The 16,974-nt window shown below is 48.6% G+C and overlaps 1 protein-coding gene across 1 annotated transcript in view; it reads right to left on the bottom strand.

The window, feature by feature from the left end:
- Positions 1-1,693: 1,693 nt before the first annotated feature.
- LOC144889770 (uncharacterized) overlaps positions 1,694-16,974 on the bottom strand; it is a 100,750-nt gene continuing 85,469 nt past the window's right edge. Inside the window, exons 9-10 of the mRNA XM_078770970.1 lie at positions 7,552-7,625; positions 1,694-3,165 (exon numbers count right to left, since the gene is read on the bottom strand). Coding sequence (XP_078627096.1) covers positions 3,056-3,165; positions 7,552-7,625 — 184 coding nt within the window. The 3' untranslated portion in view covers positions 1,694-3,055. The remainder of the gene's footprint in view (positions 3,166-7,551; positions 7,626-16,974) is intronic.

A 16,974-nucleotide genomic window follows, 5' to 3' on the forward strand; every position in this document is an offset into this window, starting at 1 on the left:
CGGGTTTGAAGCACATGTGGCCTCCCACGGACCATCTCTCCATGTCTAATTGTACTAATTGCAAACCCAAATTAGCATCATAGCTGTCAAGCTTAGAAATGGTCACTCGTGATTACTTGGCAATTATAACATCACATGAGGGAAACTACTGAATAGTGTACTCAATTGATGCCATAAATATTTTAGCTGTACATTCTGACCATTATTCTGTGTAATAGGCATGATTTGCTTATTCTATTTGTGGCATTTTGATCTAGTGTGAAGAAGAGGAGTGTCAGATAGGTGGGATGGAGAGATGGGGAGGATTAGCACAGATATTAAAGGGAAGGTGGAGGGAGTGGGTAGCATAAGGGGTGGGTATACCGGGGTGTGAAAGATAAAGGGAAGTGGAGTTTTAGCGGGTAGTGGGAGAGGTTATTGGTTCAGTGAAGTTGAAAGGCAGAGGCATGCATTGAAGCAAAGTGGCAGTCGTCTGAAGTAGAGCAGCGTGGTGAGGAAAGGTAGTAGAGGAAATCTACTAATTGTGTCTATCCTTTGATTGGAGGTCAGTGGAGCATTTAGTGTATTGGCATTTATTTTGGCATTTTTGGGGGTTCGTGCCTGTCTTCTCCCCAGGTATTGTCGTTAGAAATTTCGAATTTGGCAGTGGCACCGACCGGCATAAAATGGGCACACTCTTTTCTCAAGGCAGTCTATATATATATAAAAGAAAGTTTTTGTTTGTTTGTTTGTTTGTTTGTCTGCACGCGCTAATCTCCTGAACGGTGAAAGATAGGAGGAAACCTCTGAAACAAAAAATGTCAGGACGGGCCCCGGGAAGGTTATAGGCTAGGTGGCGAGGCTGGTCGAGGCCCACCTCGGCCGGGCTGGGCCCATTTCGCAATTAAAAGCCGAGCTGAATTATAGTAGTCAATCTTCTACGGCCACGAGTAAAAGCTGAATTATAGTAGTAAATTCATTCAAAAAGAACTAAAAATGTCGGGACGGGCCCCGGGAGGGTTATAGGCTAGGTGGCAAGGCTGGTCGAGGCCGCATCGGCCAGGCTGGGCCCATTTTGCAATTAAAAGCTGAGCTGAATTATAGTAGTCAATCTTCTACGGCCGCGAGTAAAAGCTGAATTTTCGTAGTCAATCTTCTACGGCCGCAAGTAAAAGCTGAATTATAGTAGTCAATCTTCTACGGCCGCAAGTAAAAGCTGAATTATAGTAGTAAATTCATTCAAAAAGAACCCGGGCAACGTGGGTGCTTTTGGCTTGTGTGCGATATTTGACATCCACAAGTGAATGCTCTCAAGAGGAACATCCGGCTTAATCTTTTGTTAATTGAAATAATGGAATACTCCACCACACTGTGTGCAAGGCACCAAAGCGACAGTTTATATCGAGCTCGTATTCCGTCCAGGAATCGAACTCGGACGAGAAAAAGGTGAGTGTGCTTCCTCTGAGTTGATCTAACCCATCAGGAAGTTTGAAGCGGTAGTCAGGTGGTGCTTCTTCCAGATACATCTACTAGGCAGTTTAACACTCTATAATTCTGTAACATTAGGACTTGTAGAGATGATGTGCAAAAGGCTAATATTTGTGAGATGTTTGTACCATGGAGATAGGGCCGGCAGTCTTTTTGAACCTGCTTGCATCATGAAAATAAGAATCGTCAGACAAGTAAACTCCAAATGGATGCAGGCTTCCCTCTTCCAGAAAGAAATGACAAATTTATTAGGTGCTGTAATCCAAGAACACGTGAGCCGATTGCAGTATTTTACAACTGAGTATAGTATGTTGTTTGTTTCCGACAATCGATTGGACTGTTCATCTTGTGCTTCCAAGGCATGCATCTCCCACTCTTCTCTCAACGGTGAGCCCTTTATCAGCTGCCCATGTGGTGATCAAATGCTCTCCTGCTCATTTCCCTGCTACACGTGATGCAAAGAGCCTTCCCCATGTCCCACTCCCAGCCCCCAACAAGTAACTCTTGATATATTTGGTGGGACCTTGTTGATTATAGTAATGTGTGTGCATGCATTTAGTCCAAAGCAGAGCTGAAGCTTCCCGGTGTGAGCTATAATTGCTAATATAACTCGATGGCATGAAAGGAGAATGAAACAGGTTTTGGAAAGGTGCAGAGAAGAGCAGAAACTGGTTAAGAAAAAAAGAGAAGCCCAACAGGCCCTGAGACTCGAATGTTTAATTTCATCGAAATGCAGCTAATTGGCTCATTCTCTTTTGACCTTCAGCTGAGTGTGGATTTTACACTTCTTTCCCTCCCCTTAGTCAGGGACGAACATTTTTCGAGAACACTGTCCTACACTCACCGTTTCCTCCCACTCACACTACATCTGCTCTGCCCCAGCCCTCTTTTCCCACACACTCAGAGCTGCTTTCTCCCCCCACTCACATTTACTTTTTAATCCCATTAAATAACTTCCCCAAAATTAAAATCCAATTTAAACCATGTGAGAGACTCTGCTAGTTTTGCTCAATGTTATCCCATTTTCTTTTTCTTCCTTTGCGCTGCTCGCTTCTCCTTTGTGCATTTATTGAATCAAGAGTCTACTTTCGGTCTAGTATAATCTTCACTCCTTTGTGGTAGCTTTCTCCTATCGCTAGATATGGAGGTAGCGGGATATGGAGGTGAACCAGTTGTCGGGATGAAAACGGAAGAGATAGATGAGAGAAAGGAACGAGAATTGTAGTGGGACGGAAAGGCAGCCGAGCAGGCCCAGGGACATGTTTTCCTCTGGCGATTGGAGGTGTTGACAAGATGACTCAGCATCTGCCCGATTCTGAACATACACTTTTTTTTCTCCTTTTGCACAAATACGTCCTCCTCGTTATTTGCTCTTACAAACCGAGCATGATTTGCACACGGCGTAACGGTTTGCCACAAATGCGCAGTCGCACTGATATACTTGGAGACCTGCAAGCGTAACAGCAGATGTTTTGGAATTTGAACACATGGCAAGAATTTTTTTTTTTTTAATGCACAAGTCTTTCTCTGAGCTTTAGTATCGTGTCCATTGCATTTACCTATCAAAGATGCCAGGTTCACATTTGCGTTACTGAAAAGTCACGCGTTCATCATCCTCCTGCTCCTCGTCGACTGCTCCTTTCTTTCGAGGAAACTGTTCAGCCAAAGGACTTTCCATCTCTTCCTCCTTTCGCAGCTCTAAATGCACAAACGCAGTAGTTCGTTGTCAGGTTATCATCATCCACAGGTACTGATGTAGCACCATCAAAATACTGATACGTCGTTACATGGTGATGCAAGGCAACGTCGCTTGACAGGAATTGATGGAACAATTCCCATCATACACAGCGTTATTCCATGGGTAGAGAGATATCGGTTAAAGGCAAACATGGAAAAACCACTCAAAGGTGGGGTTTCAAATGAGGCCTAAAATAAATGCAGCTCTTGCACAACTATTAGTCCATCAAAAGGAGATTTTAAGAATCACAATGGATGGTTTTGTCCTCCATTGCTTCAAGGAGGATACAATCGTTTAAAAAGCCATTTTGCAACCGAGCCCAACCCCTCCCACCTAAATGGCCAACACATTTCGGCTCGTTAAGGATTCACGGCGGTGAGTTGGACCAACGAAAATGAGATTTATTAAATGACTGTCGTTGCGTTGCCAAACCGTCTATTAATATTGCAGAGCAAGAGAAAATGGAGGGTAATCCGTGCATTTTCTCAAAACTTCTACTGTACTCTGGAAAGGTCAATGGTTTTGGGGGCAACAAGCTTACAGAAATCTGGAGAAAAAAAATTGGATACACGATCGAGGTTTCTGGAAGAGCTAGAGCAGATTGGAAGGGAATGGAAAGGAGGGAAAACTGACAGTAGAGTAGAATTGAGATGAAGATCAAGGGGAGAAGGACATGTGGGGGTGAACAAGCTGAATGAAACACAATAAGAAGGGGCACGTGGGGATGAAACAGAAAAGGAAAAACCAACCGACAACTAACAAACTATAAGGGGTGAGGGAGAGAGGGAAAATCACAATAACCTGGAAAAAGGGAGTACTTGGGAATGGAGTCATTTTGGGGTGAAAGAAATCATGAGTATGAATGGGGTATGACCAGAGAAGTGGTGAACAGCGGTCGAGAAGCCCTGTAGGGAAGAATGGGGCTGAACAGATGGAAAGTTGGTTTCACAGGTATTTATTATTATTTTTGTATACAGAATCGAGGCTCGTGAAAGAACTAACATTTATCACAAAAAAACAAACAAATCAAACAGACAAACAAAATATATAAAAAGAGGGAGCGGTAGACAAGATGGGGAGAGAAGGGGAAACACACAAACACAACATTTGAGAGCAGGGACATCGGAAGATGTGTGGGAGGGAGAGGACTTGGGGGGGGGGGGGAGGCGTAGGAAGGGGGAGGGGGTGGGAGAAGTATAAATCACAAGGACACCAAGGACTTCCAGGAAAGAAGTTGGTATTTCAAAAAAGTGGATTTGCGGTGAAAGAAATCATGAGTATGAATGGGGTATGACCAGAGAAGTGGTGAACAGCGGTCTAGAAGCCCTGTAGGGAAGAAAGAATTTTAACAGATGGAAAGTTGGTTTCACAGGTGAGAGAAAAGAGGAACAAATGAGTGGAGGTGAACAGTGAGCCTGGGTTTTTGAAGTTTAACAAGAGGGAATACTGGCAGACCAATATAAACCTGGGAGGGACATCGACCTGTCTGCGATACGAAGGCAACAGGCCTAGACACGGCTTCGTCAAGAGAGATCACAATGATTTTGATCAGGGCCTTGCTTTCCATGAAATCACGAAGGGCAAGGTGTGAGGGAGGGGCACCAGCCTAAAGGGGAGAGCAGTACTCCAATATGTGAACGAAGGCCTTGTAAGCTGTTGAAAGTTCAGATTAGCCAAGGCATGGCCTTGCATGATGAAGAATGCACAGTCGGCAGCTGGCTTTGGAAGCCATCTTAGAAATATGGTCTGCCCAAGAAAGATCATGGGCTGATGGTGAGGCCCAAAAGTTTGAGGAACTCAACCACTTGAAGTGTTTTTTTAAAAAGTTATTGGGAGGGTTTGCCAGATGATGCTTTTGAAGAGACAGGGTGAGTGTGTGGGATTTGTTATGGCTGATAAACATATTCCAAGTGTTGGACCAGTTCCTGATTCTATCAAGGTCTGTAGAGGGGGAAGAGGTTGCTTCAAGCCTGTCTGAAGGATAAGAGATGATATGGCAGAGGGTAGAATCTTCAGCAAGAGATAGGCAGGGATTTCCAGGGAATCAGAAAGATCATTGATGAAGATGAGGAAGAAGACTGGACCCAATACACTGCCTTGAGGCACTCGAGCCTTGACGGAGGGGGAGTTGGGGGGGGGGGCAGGGTGAGGAGGAGCTGACAGGATCCCATTAAGAGCTACCAGACTACCAGACAAGATTGTGGAGCAGAAGAGGAACAGGAAACATTTGTTGGAAAATTAGTCATCACCAAGTGAAGATGGAAGGATGTGCCATTGGGAGAATGGTGACTTGAAATTACTGCATATGAGAAAGAGAGAGTTGGGATGGGTGGTTATACAACAGTCCATGTTGGCAGAAAGGGAGATGTAAATAGTCATCCCTGTTTTTGAGGATGGTACAGCACATACACAAACAGCAGGTGGTTGTGGAAGGAAAAGTGCAGCCAAAGGTACTCCTGAGGGTTAGGAGGTGGAAGTACATTGACAGTGGGAAATTGAGTTATTGACATAAACTACAACTCCCCCACTGGAAAGGGGTTTTAGGCCAGTCAAACCAGAAAAGACAATACCCAGGGAGAGACACCGAGTAATCAGGGTCATCCTGTGAGCGGAAGGATTCTGTTCGGCAGATAACGTGAGGTTTAGCTGTGGTAGCTTGGATTGAGAGATCTGTCAAATTGGAGGGAAGACGTCAGATGTTGGAGGTCCATACAGTTAGGGATGGAGAAGGAGATGCTGGTGGAAGGGAGAGGTGGGGGAAGCATGTCGAGGGGGAGAAGGGAGGATGTGGAATGTGACGTGGGGTTAGAGTGGAGGAGGCTGGATGCTGGGAAGGCAGAGAGGGGGCGGAATGCTAGGGAAGCAGTGAGGAAGCGGGTGGGTTGCTGGGGAAGGAGCAGGTGGGGTGCAGGCAAAGTGGGGACGGAGAGTGTGGGACGCTGGGGAAGCAGGGAGCGGGTGGGATGCTGGGGGGAAATAGAGGGGCTGGGGGAGACGAGAGGGCTGGGGGTTGAAAAGCGGTTGGGACACTGGGGGAGAAGAAAGGGGCCATGGCGAGAAGAGACGAGCCAGGACGCTGTTGGAGAAGAGAGGGGCCAGGGTGAGAAGAGAGGGGCCAGGGTAAGAATAGAGGGGCCAGGGTGAGAAGAGTGGAGGCTGGGACACTGGGTGGGAGAAGAGAAGGACCAGGACCCTGGGGGGAGAAGAGAGGGACCGGGATGCTGGGGGGATAAGAGGGGCCGGGACGCTGGTTGGGAGAAGAGAGGGACCAGGACTCTGGGGGGAGAAGAGAGGGACTGGGATGCTGGGGGTGGGGGGGGATAAGAGAGAGGCCGGGACGCTGGGGAGAGAAGAGGGCAGGATGCTGGCTGGAGAAAAGAAGAGCCGGGACGCTGAGGGAGAGGTGAGGGGTTGGGGGAAGAAGATTTGGGCCGGGACGCTGTTGGAGAAAAGGGGGCTGGGAGACAGTGGGCGAAGAGGAGGGCCGGGATGTAGGGGATGGGAGAATCGAGAGGCTGGGATGCAGGGCTTGGAAGCATGGGGATAAGAGAGGGGCCGGGACATGGGGGAGAAGAGAGAGGCTGGGGAAGCAAGGAGGGGGCGGGAATTGAAGGAAGCAAGGAGTAGGGGTGTGTGAATGAAGCAAGGGCAAGGAGGGGCAGGGCATGGAGTGAATGGACAGGTAATCGGTCAATGTCAAACGGGTGAAGGAGTCTCGAGTAGGTTGAAGGAAACCCGGGTATGAAGATGATGTGGGGGAGGATGTTGACATGAGGGAGTTTGTCAGCGTTGTCCCACAAGCAGTATAAAAATGGTTGGATCTAAGGATTCTGAGGGTGGAGAGGTGAAAACAGACATCAGGATTGGGATAGTAATGATTAATTATTAAAGACTTGAAAGAAGTCAGCGCCTCCTGAACACGATGGTAGATGAGGCATGGGTTTACGAGTCATCCAGAGATGGAGCAAGGGGGAGAATGGAAAGCAGACTTGGAGAAGTGTCTTTGGAAGCAAGTACGTGGGAAGATTGAATATTTTAAAATTACCGTTTAAAAAGATGGAGCGAGAGAGCATGAAGAAGAAGAAGGAACGTTAAAAAAAAAATTGTATTAAACAGAAGGTGTAGGAATGGAATTAAAGCGAGGGTGGTGAATAATGGGACAAAGATGAGGCACGGCAAATGAGTATGGAAAACAGTTGGATGGAGGTGTGAAGGAATCTGATTTCCACCCAAAGGAGCAGTGCCCAGAGTTTATACGCGTTACAGACAATGTATGAACGCTGAATAGTCACAATCTTAAAAAGTGCAGTGGCACACACAAAGAGAGCATAAAATTATCTCACCACCTTTTGGTTTTTCCTTGGATCCTGACTCCCCTCTTTGGTTGTGACTTGATGGCCAATTCCAGGTCGTAGACTCTCTGCGAGCAAATTAACAACTCATTCAGTCATACTTTTTGGGTGTCATCATGCGTGGAGAAAATGCCATCGCCATGTAATTAAGCCTCCCCCTATAGTATTGGGGAAGGCTTTTTGCTGTTGTAGGGTTTGTTTCTACAATTAGTGCCCCCACTTTTTAATGATACCCCAGAGTTTCTTCGACACCTAGGAGTACTAAACTAGCACTTAGAAAATTATTTTTAGGCTTCCAGGGCCAAGTGGCCTGGAAGCCTATTGTTATTGTTAAGATTATGATTCTAGTTGTGTAAAAATTTTTGGGTGCCATCTTTGATTTATCGGAAACCTTCAAGAACCTCTCCAAAACCGCTTAACGGATCGAAGCGAAATTTTAAAGATGTGTTCGACTACCTATGTGGACAAAAGTTTGTGAAAAAAATTGGTCATCGGTCACATGGTTTTGGTCGCTATTTTGAATTTAAGAAAAAAAAAATGTTTTCACCATAACTCGACGAAGGTTTGGTCAATCGGAACAAAATTGCAATCTCTAAAGAGCCCAGAGGAAGGTTCATGTATGCTTAATTTACATTATACACCTCCAGATTAAAGATCAACTTCAAATGGCAGTCTGAAAAAATAGCATGTTTTCTGTCATCTGCGGAATCTCAAAGGCCACTTGGCCTTGCAAGATGTTATTTTCCATCATAAAAGTGTACCTGCACAGAAGTTGTACACCTGATATTTGATTCGACATATTTTTTTCAGATTTGGCCAAATAAACAAAAAAACACCTTTTTAATCATAACTTGAATAATTTTCCTCTTATTTCCATGATATTGTGTTTTATGGATAGATTTTAGATGGGGACACAGTTTCTAAATTCACACTCTATTCCTAAATGCTGAAGGTCAAGGTCATATGGTGGTCTGAATAAAATATGCCATTATTGGATTGTGGACCCAGGGTAGGTCGTGGGTGATCTCCAAGGGTAAGCCGGGGGAGGCTTACCCTTGGCGATTACTTTGTGATCGCAAATATCGAGTTCGCCAGTGATGGAGTAAATAATAGAAAGTTAAAAAAAAAAAACATTCTAAAATTCTTCAAAGGATTCATTCTCAGAAAGGCAAAGCAATTCCAAATGTATCCATGTTAGTTTTCCATTTTGCTTAAAAATCTATAATCCAATTATTCATTATTTTATCACCAACCACAAGATTATTCAACTACCAGACTTTCATGATCATATGATGAACCGTTTGAAAGTGGACGGGAAACATTGTTGATTTGGTTTCAGCACATTGCTATAATTTCATCTTTATATCGTTTCATGTTGTTCGTTTTTTAGCTCACCTGGAACGACGTTCAGGGGAGCTTATGCGATTGCGCGTTGTCAGTCCGTCAGTCAGTCAGTCAGTCAGTCCGTCAGTCCGTCAGTCCGTAAACACTTGAAACTTCTTCTCCGAAACGGCTGATGGGATTGCGACCAAATTTGGCACAAATGATATTTGTTGTGTTGTGACTAAAGTTTGTTCACAGATTTTAAAATATCGGGGTTTAAGGGGGTCTACCAGGTGTCAAAATGGGTCCAGGTTTGACCCCCAAAATAGGAATTTGCTTTTTCCTCTGAAACTACACACACTATTTCGATGAAACTTGACCACAACCTTCATCACCCGTGATGTACCGAAGTTTGTTCACCGCATTAAAAAAAATGGAAGTTTAAGGGGGTTTATGGGGGGTCAAAGTGGGTCCAGCTTTGACCCCCCAAAATAGGTATTTGCTTTCTTTGAAACTATGCACACGATTTCAATGAAACTTGACCACAACTTTCATCACCCGTGAGGTACCAAAGTTTGTTCAAGGCATTTTAAAAAATCGGGCCGTGAGGGATCTACTGGGGGGTTGCCCCCCAAAATAGGTATTTGCTCTTTTCTCTGAAACTACATACACAATTTCAATGAAACTTCACCACAACCCGTGATGTACCAATGTTTGTTCAAGGCATTAGACAAATTGGGGTCTGAGGAGTTATACAGGATGGGATGGGCGGGGGGTGGGGGAGGGAGGGGAGATAGGGGTTGCCCCCCAAAATAGGTATTTTTTTGTTTGTTTGTTTAAAGTCTTATGATTACGTTAGTATGATTCCACATGCTGCCCTGTCTTCCAGCAACCATTCAAATTGGTTTAAAATACCTTTAGTCAGTTGTTACAGATTCGGCTCTAATGATTGTTGTTATGATTATTGTTGTTGGTTCGAAGTATTCTGGTGATTGTGGTTGAAGGGAAAGGGTTATTATAGTTAAAAGATTTAAAAGCGCTCCTGGTAAAATGTGGCCGGAAATCCGGATCGTGACCGGAAGAGGTGTAGCGAGGAAGAAGAGGCGGGAGGAGATCGTGAAGAGAGGTGGTTGTTGAAGCGGGACCGAACGGTCGACGTACAGTGCGAGTGAACTTTGCGTCCTTGAAAGGAAGTTCGGGCGATAAGAGATATCGCCGGAGTGCGTGGAGCCTGTGTCGTCGGGTATCCTCATTGAGGTTCCGGAGGATCCTGGCCTCAAAGCCCGGGTTCGAGTGAAAGCCGTCCGGCATCTTCGCCACGCGAGCAACCTGCAGTGAACCGGTTTTGGTCGTGTCGGCTGGGCATTATTCCCCGGTGGTTTGCCGGGGACGGCTGTGCAAGAAAGGGCACTTGAGAATTATACGGAGGCTCGCGGATTGAACCGCAAACATGTACGTCGGAGCGCGTCTTTGTGGGGTTCCTTTCCACCGCTGTATTGCTGGGTGCTGAACAACATGACCTCGGGGTCACCTCGATCGCCTACGCCTCTATTGACTTTGATCGGGCCTTGACTCCCCGATCACGGGAGCGCACAGAGACATTGGGACTTCACCTTGGAGGGGTGCAGAGACATTGGGGAGGTGCCGTGAGTTTGGGGTTAAGGGGCTTGATAAGGTTACCATCGTAAGATTTGATAGTAGGGGTTATTGCCCCCCATTGTTGTATAACTCTTTTTTGTGTGATTTCTAATATATTATTGTTTGTTCATAACCTGGTGTGGTTGCATTATTGATTTGACAGTTTCATTTGCTGGTTCCATTGAGGGTTCCATTATTTGCTTGATTTCAACCAAGGATAACACATCTTTCTGCCGGGTATCCTCTTGGGGTTCGGAGGTCTACCGAGACCAGAGGTAAGGGGAGGACCCCGTAACAGAAATTGGGGGCTCGCCCGGGATATAAAAATTCCTAAATTTAGTCCGGGAAAGAATTCCCTAACATTCCCAGAATTCCCAAATTTGGAACTTTTTCCAACATTCCCAATTTTTTCCCAAAAACAAACAACAACAACAAAAAAAATTGTTTTGTTTGTTAAAAATTTATTGTGTGAAGGTTAACAGGTGTTACCAGTAGTCACTATGGAGTTTGACGCAGAGAAGTTTACAGTGACCCCTAGTGAAGCACAGTTCAGAGCGTTAGTAAAATCGGACCTCTGGAAATTGGCCAAACATTTTAGCTTGGAGGTCCGAACTAATATGAAGAAGGCAGAGTTGCAGACAGTGGTGATACAATCTATGTTGGGATTAGAAGCATGGGAAGAGGTAGCCTGGGATTGGTTACCAGAAGAGCAAGAAAATGTGGAGCTCCGGAAACTGGAGATGCAATTACAGAGCCAGGAAAGGGAAAAAGCACAGGAACGAGAACTCCAGGAGAGGTTAGAAGTACAGGAAAGGGAACTCCAGGAAAGGTTAGAAGAGGAAACACAGATGAAAGGAGAGTGGAAAGAGAACTCCAGGAAAGGTTAGAAGAGAAAAAAACAGAGGAAGGGAGAGTGGAAAAAGAACTCCAGGAAAGGTTAAAAGTACAGGAAAGAGAACTCCAGGAAAGGTTAGAAGAGAAAAAAAAACAGGAAAGGAGAGCTGCAAGAGAACTCGAAGCAGAGGAGAGAAGAGCCGAAAGGGAGTTAAAGGACCGTGAATTGGCGCGTCAGCAGGAAATTAAAGTCAAGGAGCTGGAGTTAATGATAGAACGGGGAGAGGTACCATCCCTGCTGACTGGTTCGACACCGAGTCAGAACACCTGGGATGTGGGCAGACATGTGAGGCTGGTTCCACCCTTCAACCAAAAGGTGGTAGCCAGGTTTTTTCCACACTTTGAGAAAGTGGCTCGACAGTTAAACTGGCCTGAGGAGTACTGGTCCATACTAGTGCAAAGTGTTCTGGTGGGTAAAGCTCAAGAGATTTATTCGGCTTTACCGATTGACCAATGTGCAGATTACGAGGTATTGAAGAAACACATTCTCAAAGCCTATGAATTGGTCCCGGAAGCTTACCGGCAAAAATTCCGGAATGCCAGGAGGAGGGAGAGTGAGACCCATGTGGAATTTGCCAGAGTGAAGGAAACCATGTTTGATAGGTGGTGTGATTCAAAAGGAGTTGGGAAAGACTTCGAACGATTGCGACAATTGATCCTGGTGGAGGAATTCCAACAGTGTGTCCACGAGGACATTAAAGTTCATCTGGAGGAAAGGAAAGTACCAAAGCTGTATGAGGCAGCCACCATGGCAGATGACTATGCCTTAACACACAGGATGGGGTTCCACAAACCGAACTTCTTGCCCAGACCTAGCCAGGGGAGCTATGGTACATCAGGGGCGGAGAATGACAATCCATGGGGGCGGCCTCGGGATGAAAATGAGGTCCACTTTGACACCACGACTTCTAGAAATCATAAGACTGCGGTTCCAAGACAGACCTATCGTCCGGGGGACTCGAGGCAGACGGCCGCCCCCATGCCTTGGCAGACCACGAGGTTCTCCTCCGGGCCTACTTGCACTTTTTGCCATAAACCTGGACACTGGATGTCCAACTGTTATTCTCTGGGAAAGGAAAATCAGGAGCGGAGTTCGACTAGTACGACTCCAAATGCGATGGCCATTGTGAGAAATCTCCCTCAAAAGGGTTACCAACCATTTATTTCCGAGGGGTTTGTGTCACTGGATGGAGCCTCGACTAACCGGAGACCGGTTAGGATATTGAGGGACACAGGGGCACATCAATCTTTAATGCTTGAAGGCATCTTGCCATGGTCCGAGGAGATGGCAACTGGGGATAGTGTTCGTTTACAGGGGATTGGTGGCTGTGTTAGTGCTCCACTTCATGTCATCCATTTGGAGTCCGATTTGGTGTCAGGACCGGTCACCGTCGGTTTACAAGCCACGCTTCCTGTAGAGGGAGTATCGGTTGTTATCGGGAATGATTTGGCCGGTGGTCAAGTTTATGGTAACCCTATGGTTGTTAAAAAGCCCCGTAGGGAAAATAACACCACACCAGTTAGGGATGGCGACAAGTTTAGCAAGTTATTTGTCGGTGGACTGAACTTCAAAACAAAGGAAGATGTTTTGGAGGCTGCCTTCAGCAACTATGGACCGCTTTTGGAAGTGCTGCTGATAAAAGACAGGGAGACACGAAAGTCAAGAGGGTTTGGCTTTGTCACGTTTGAAAACTCAAAGGATGCCAGAGAGGCAGAAAAGGATCTGAATAGCAAGGAGTTGGAGGGTCGGACCATCACAGTAGGCAAGGCATTTCCTAGGGGTCGAGGGGGCTACAGAGGAGGACCACGGAGTAGTAGTGGTGGTGGCCGCAAGCGATATTATTATGGAGGCTTCCAGAGTTATGACAGCTCCCGAAGGAAGGATTATCAGAGCAGTGGCCGAGAAGGAGACCGCCAGTCAGGTGACTACTGTGACAAGTGGTCCCACCGTAATTATTAGGAGTCCGGAAAAGTTGAAGCACTGAATGCTGCGGAGCCGCCGAGCCAAGATTCCTATACGGACTAACCGTGAATGCCACGTTCCTAAAGGCGTCCAGGTAGTGAACTTTCCTGCACGGACTAAACGTGAACTCCACGTTCCTAAAGGCGTCCATGTAGTGAACTTTCCTCCCCGGACTAACCGTGAACTCCACGTTCCTAAAGGCGTCCATGTAGTGAATACTTCCAGGCCTCACCACCCAACCACCATGGAACCTGGCTTTCAGCTCGACCTCCCGGGGAAAGTGCTATAGATTTGCTGGCCTTTGGGTTTTTGATCATAACTCCTTAACCTTCATTCAACAGAAACTAGAAGTAAAAATCAGAGGGGCAGGGACAATGTCGTTGTGGATGCTTGGTCCAGAGGGAATTAACTTTGGAAAGCTATGGGGGTTGTGTAAAATTTTGTTGCTTTATTTTTGGGGAAGGTTGAATATTGTTGCCCATGGGGATTGCTGATTTGGGTTGTGAATTTACTTTTGCTTGTTTAAAGAGGGCATGCAAAGAAAGTTTTCGTTGTGTTCAAACTTTCTTTCTTGAGGGGGGGAAGTGTTACGGATTCGGCCCTAATGATTGTTGTTATGATTATTGTTGTTGGTTCGAAATATTCTGGTGATTGTGGTTGAAGGGAAAGGGTTATTATAGTTAAAATATTTAAAAGCGCTCCTGGTAAAATGTGGCCGGAAATCCGGATCGTGACCGGAAGAGGTGGAGCGAGGAAGAAGAGGCGGGAGGAGATCGTGAAGAGAGGTGGTTGTTGAAGCGGGACCGAGCAGTCGACGTACAGTGCGAGTGAACTTTGCGTCCTTGAAAGGAAGTTCGGGTGATAAGAGATATCACCGGAGTGCGTGGAGCCTGTGTCGTCGGGTATCCTCATTGAGGTTCCGGAGGATCCTGGCCTCAAAGCCCGGGTTCGAGTGAAAGCCGTCCACCATCTTCGCCACGCGAGCAACCTGCAGTGAACCGGTTTTGGTCGTGTCGGCTGGGCATTATTCCCCGGTGGTTTGCCGGGGACGGCTGTGCAAGAAAGGGCACTTGAGAATTATACGGAGGTTCGCGGATTGAACCGCAAACGTGTACGTCGGAGCGCGTCTTTGTGAGGTTCCTTTCCACCGCTGTATTGCTGGGTGCTGAACAACGTGACCTCGGGGTCGCCTCGATCGCCTACGCCTCAATTGACTTTGATCGGGCCTTGACTCCCCGATCGCGGGAGCGCACAGAGACATTGGGACTTCGCCTTGGAGGGGTGCAGAGACATTGGGGAGGTGCCGTGAGTTTGGGGTTAAGGGGCTTGATAAGGTTACCATCGTAAGATTTGATAGTAGGGGTTATTGCCCCCCATTGTTGTATAACTCTTTTTTGTGTGATTTCTAATATATTATTGTTTGTTCATAACCTGGTGTGGTTGCATTATTGATTTGACAGTTTCATTTGCTGATTCCATTGAGGGTTTCATTATTTGCTTGATTTCAACCAAGGATAACACATCTTTCTGCCGGGGACCCACTCGGGGTTCGGAGGTCTACCGAGACCAGAGGTAAGGGGAGGACCCCGTAACACAGTGTAGTTCTCTGTTTATTCTACCAGGTGAGCGCCAGGTGTATTGCCCCCTATGTTTTGTATATTGTACTACATCTAGGTTGATGGAAGAGCAAGGTGATAAGGTAAAAAGGCAATGCATGGACAGTAGGGCAAGTGCAGTAACTGTTGTAGGACACAAGAAGCAAGGAAATTAACAAATAGAAAAGACAGAGGAGAGGAAACAGTAACCTGCAAGTAAGAGTGTTTGTTTAGGTAAAGTTAATATGGGTATACATGGGTATATAAGACCACGGGTAAGGATGTGTGATCACATGAAATGGTAGTGCTAAAGCGTGGCGTTACGCGCGCTGCTTGTGAGCAGGGAGGAAGCGGACAAGCGGTAACATATAAACGTCTTTATTGTAAGACTACACTGTAACACTGAAATGCTCCGGGCTGGTCGCCCGGTGTATATCATGAGGCCACGCCTACCCCTCGGGCGTGGCCACCGCCCACTTGGTGCATGGAATGATGTCACCATGCCAGTGGGCTTTTGTGTCCGCCACATGCGCCCCCCCAGAATTCCCGCGCACCTGGAGGGCCAGTTTGCGGGGCAGACGAATGACCCGGCCGAAGCGCCCCCTGGCGATCGGCAGCGTCCGGGGTGCAGGGATGCCAGGTGGGATGCCCCTGGCTGCCCCTGGGATGGGTGCAGGACCGGGGGGCGGCGTGGCGGCGGGGCTGGGCGGTGCCGGGGGTCCGCCCGCAGGAGGGCGGCCCCGACGTGGGGGTCGGGCCACTGGCGGTGGATGGTCCACATCGAGGTGGGCCAGCTTGAGGCGGTCTACCGAAACGCGGTCAGGAGTACCGCCGATGTCCAGGGTGAAGTGCTTCGCCCCGGTCTCCAGCACGCGGAAAGGCCCGTCGTACGGGGGCCGCAGTGGTGTCCGATGGGCATCGTGGCGGACGAAGACGTACTCCGCCGTGCGAAGCTCCGGGGCGACGTGCGTCGGTGGGTGCCCGTGGCATGCCGTTGGCACCGGGGCGAACCTCTGGGCGGTCTCTTGCAGAGCGGAGCGCTGCTGTGCCGCGGACCATGGTGCTGTGGAGTCGGGGAGGAACCCGCCCGGCACCCGCAGCGGTTGCCCGAAGACCAACTCCGCCGCGGATGCGCTCAGGTCCTCCTTGGGCGCCGTCCGGAGGCCCAGCAGGACCCAGGGGAGCCTGTCGACCCAGCCGCCGTCGCGGAGGGTGGCCCGGAGCGCGGCCTTCAATGAGCGGTGAAATCGCTCACACAGGCCGTTAGCCTGGGGGTGGTAGGCCGTGGTTCGGTGCAGCCGGACCCCGAGCCCCTGCGCAACCGCCCCCCAGAGCTCCGAGGTGAACTGGGGGCCGCGGTCGGATGAGATGTCTGAGGGGGCGCCGAACCGGGCGACCCAGGTGGCGATGAAAGCCTGCGCGACATCGGCCGCCGTTGTCGACGCCAAGGGCACGGCCTCCGGCCACCGGGTGGTGCGGTCCACCATGGTGAGGACGAAGGTGAAACCCCGCGAGGGGGGCAGAGGTCCCACCAGGTCCACGTGGACGTGGTCAAACCGGCGTTCCGGCACCGTGAACGGGGCCAACGGGGCCTGGGTGTGCCGGTGCACCTTGGCGCGCTGGCACGCGAGGCACATCCTGGCCCAGCCGCGGACGGCCTTCCGGAGGCCATGCCAGACGAACTTGTCGGCGATCAGCCTTTGGGAGGCCCTCGCGCCCGGGTGGGACAGGCCGTGGATGGCGTCAAACACCTGGCGCTGCCAGCCCGCGGGCACGATGGGGCGAGGACGCCCGAGGGAGACGTCGCACAAGAGGGCCACGCCCGCGCCGTCGAACGGCACCTCGGTGACGCGGAGGCCCGTGACGGCGGTCCGCAAGGCCTGGACGTCGGGGTCAGCGGCCTGGTCCGCTGCCATCCGGGCATAGTCGATGCCGAGGTGGACTGCGTGGGCGACGGCCCGGGAAAGGCAATCCGCCACCGGGTTGTCCTTCCCCGCGACGTGC

The sequence above is a fragment of the Myxine glutinosa genome, chromosome 1 (genome assembly GCF_964187855.1).
Source record: "Myxine glutinosa chromosome 1, kmMyxGlut1.1, whole genome shotgun sequence".
In the NCBI taxonomy this organism is placed as follows: Eukaryota; Metazoa; Chordata; class Myxini; order Myxiniformes; family Myxinidae; genus Myxine; species Myxine glutinosa.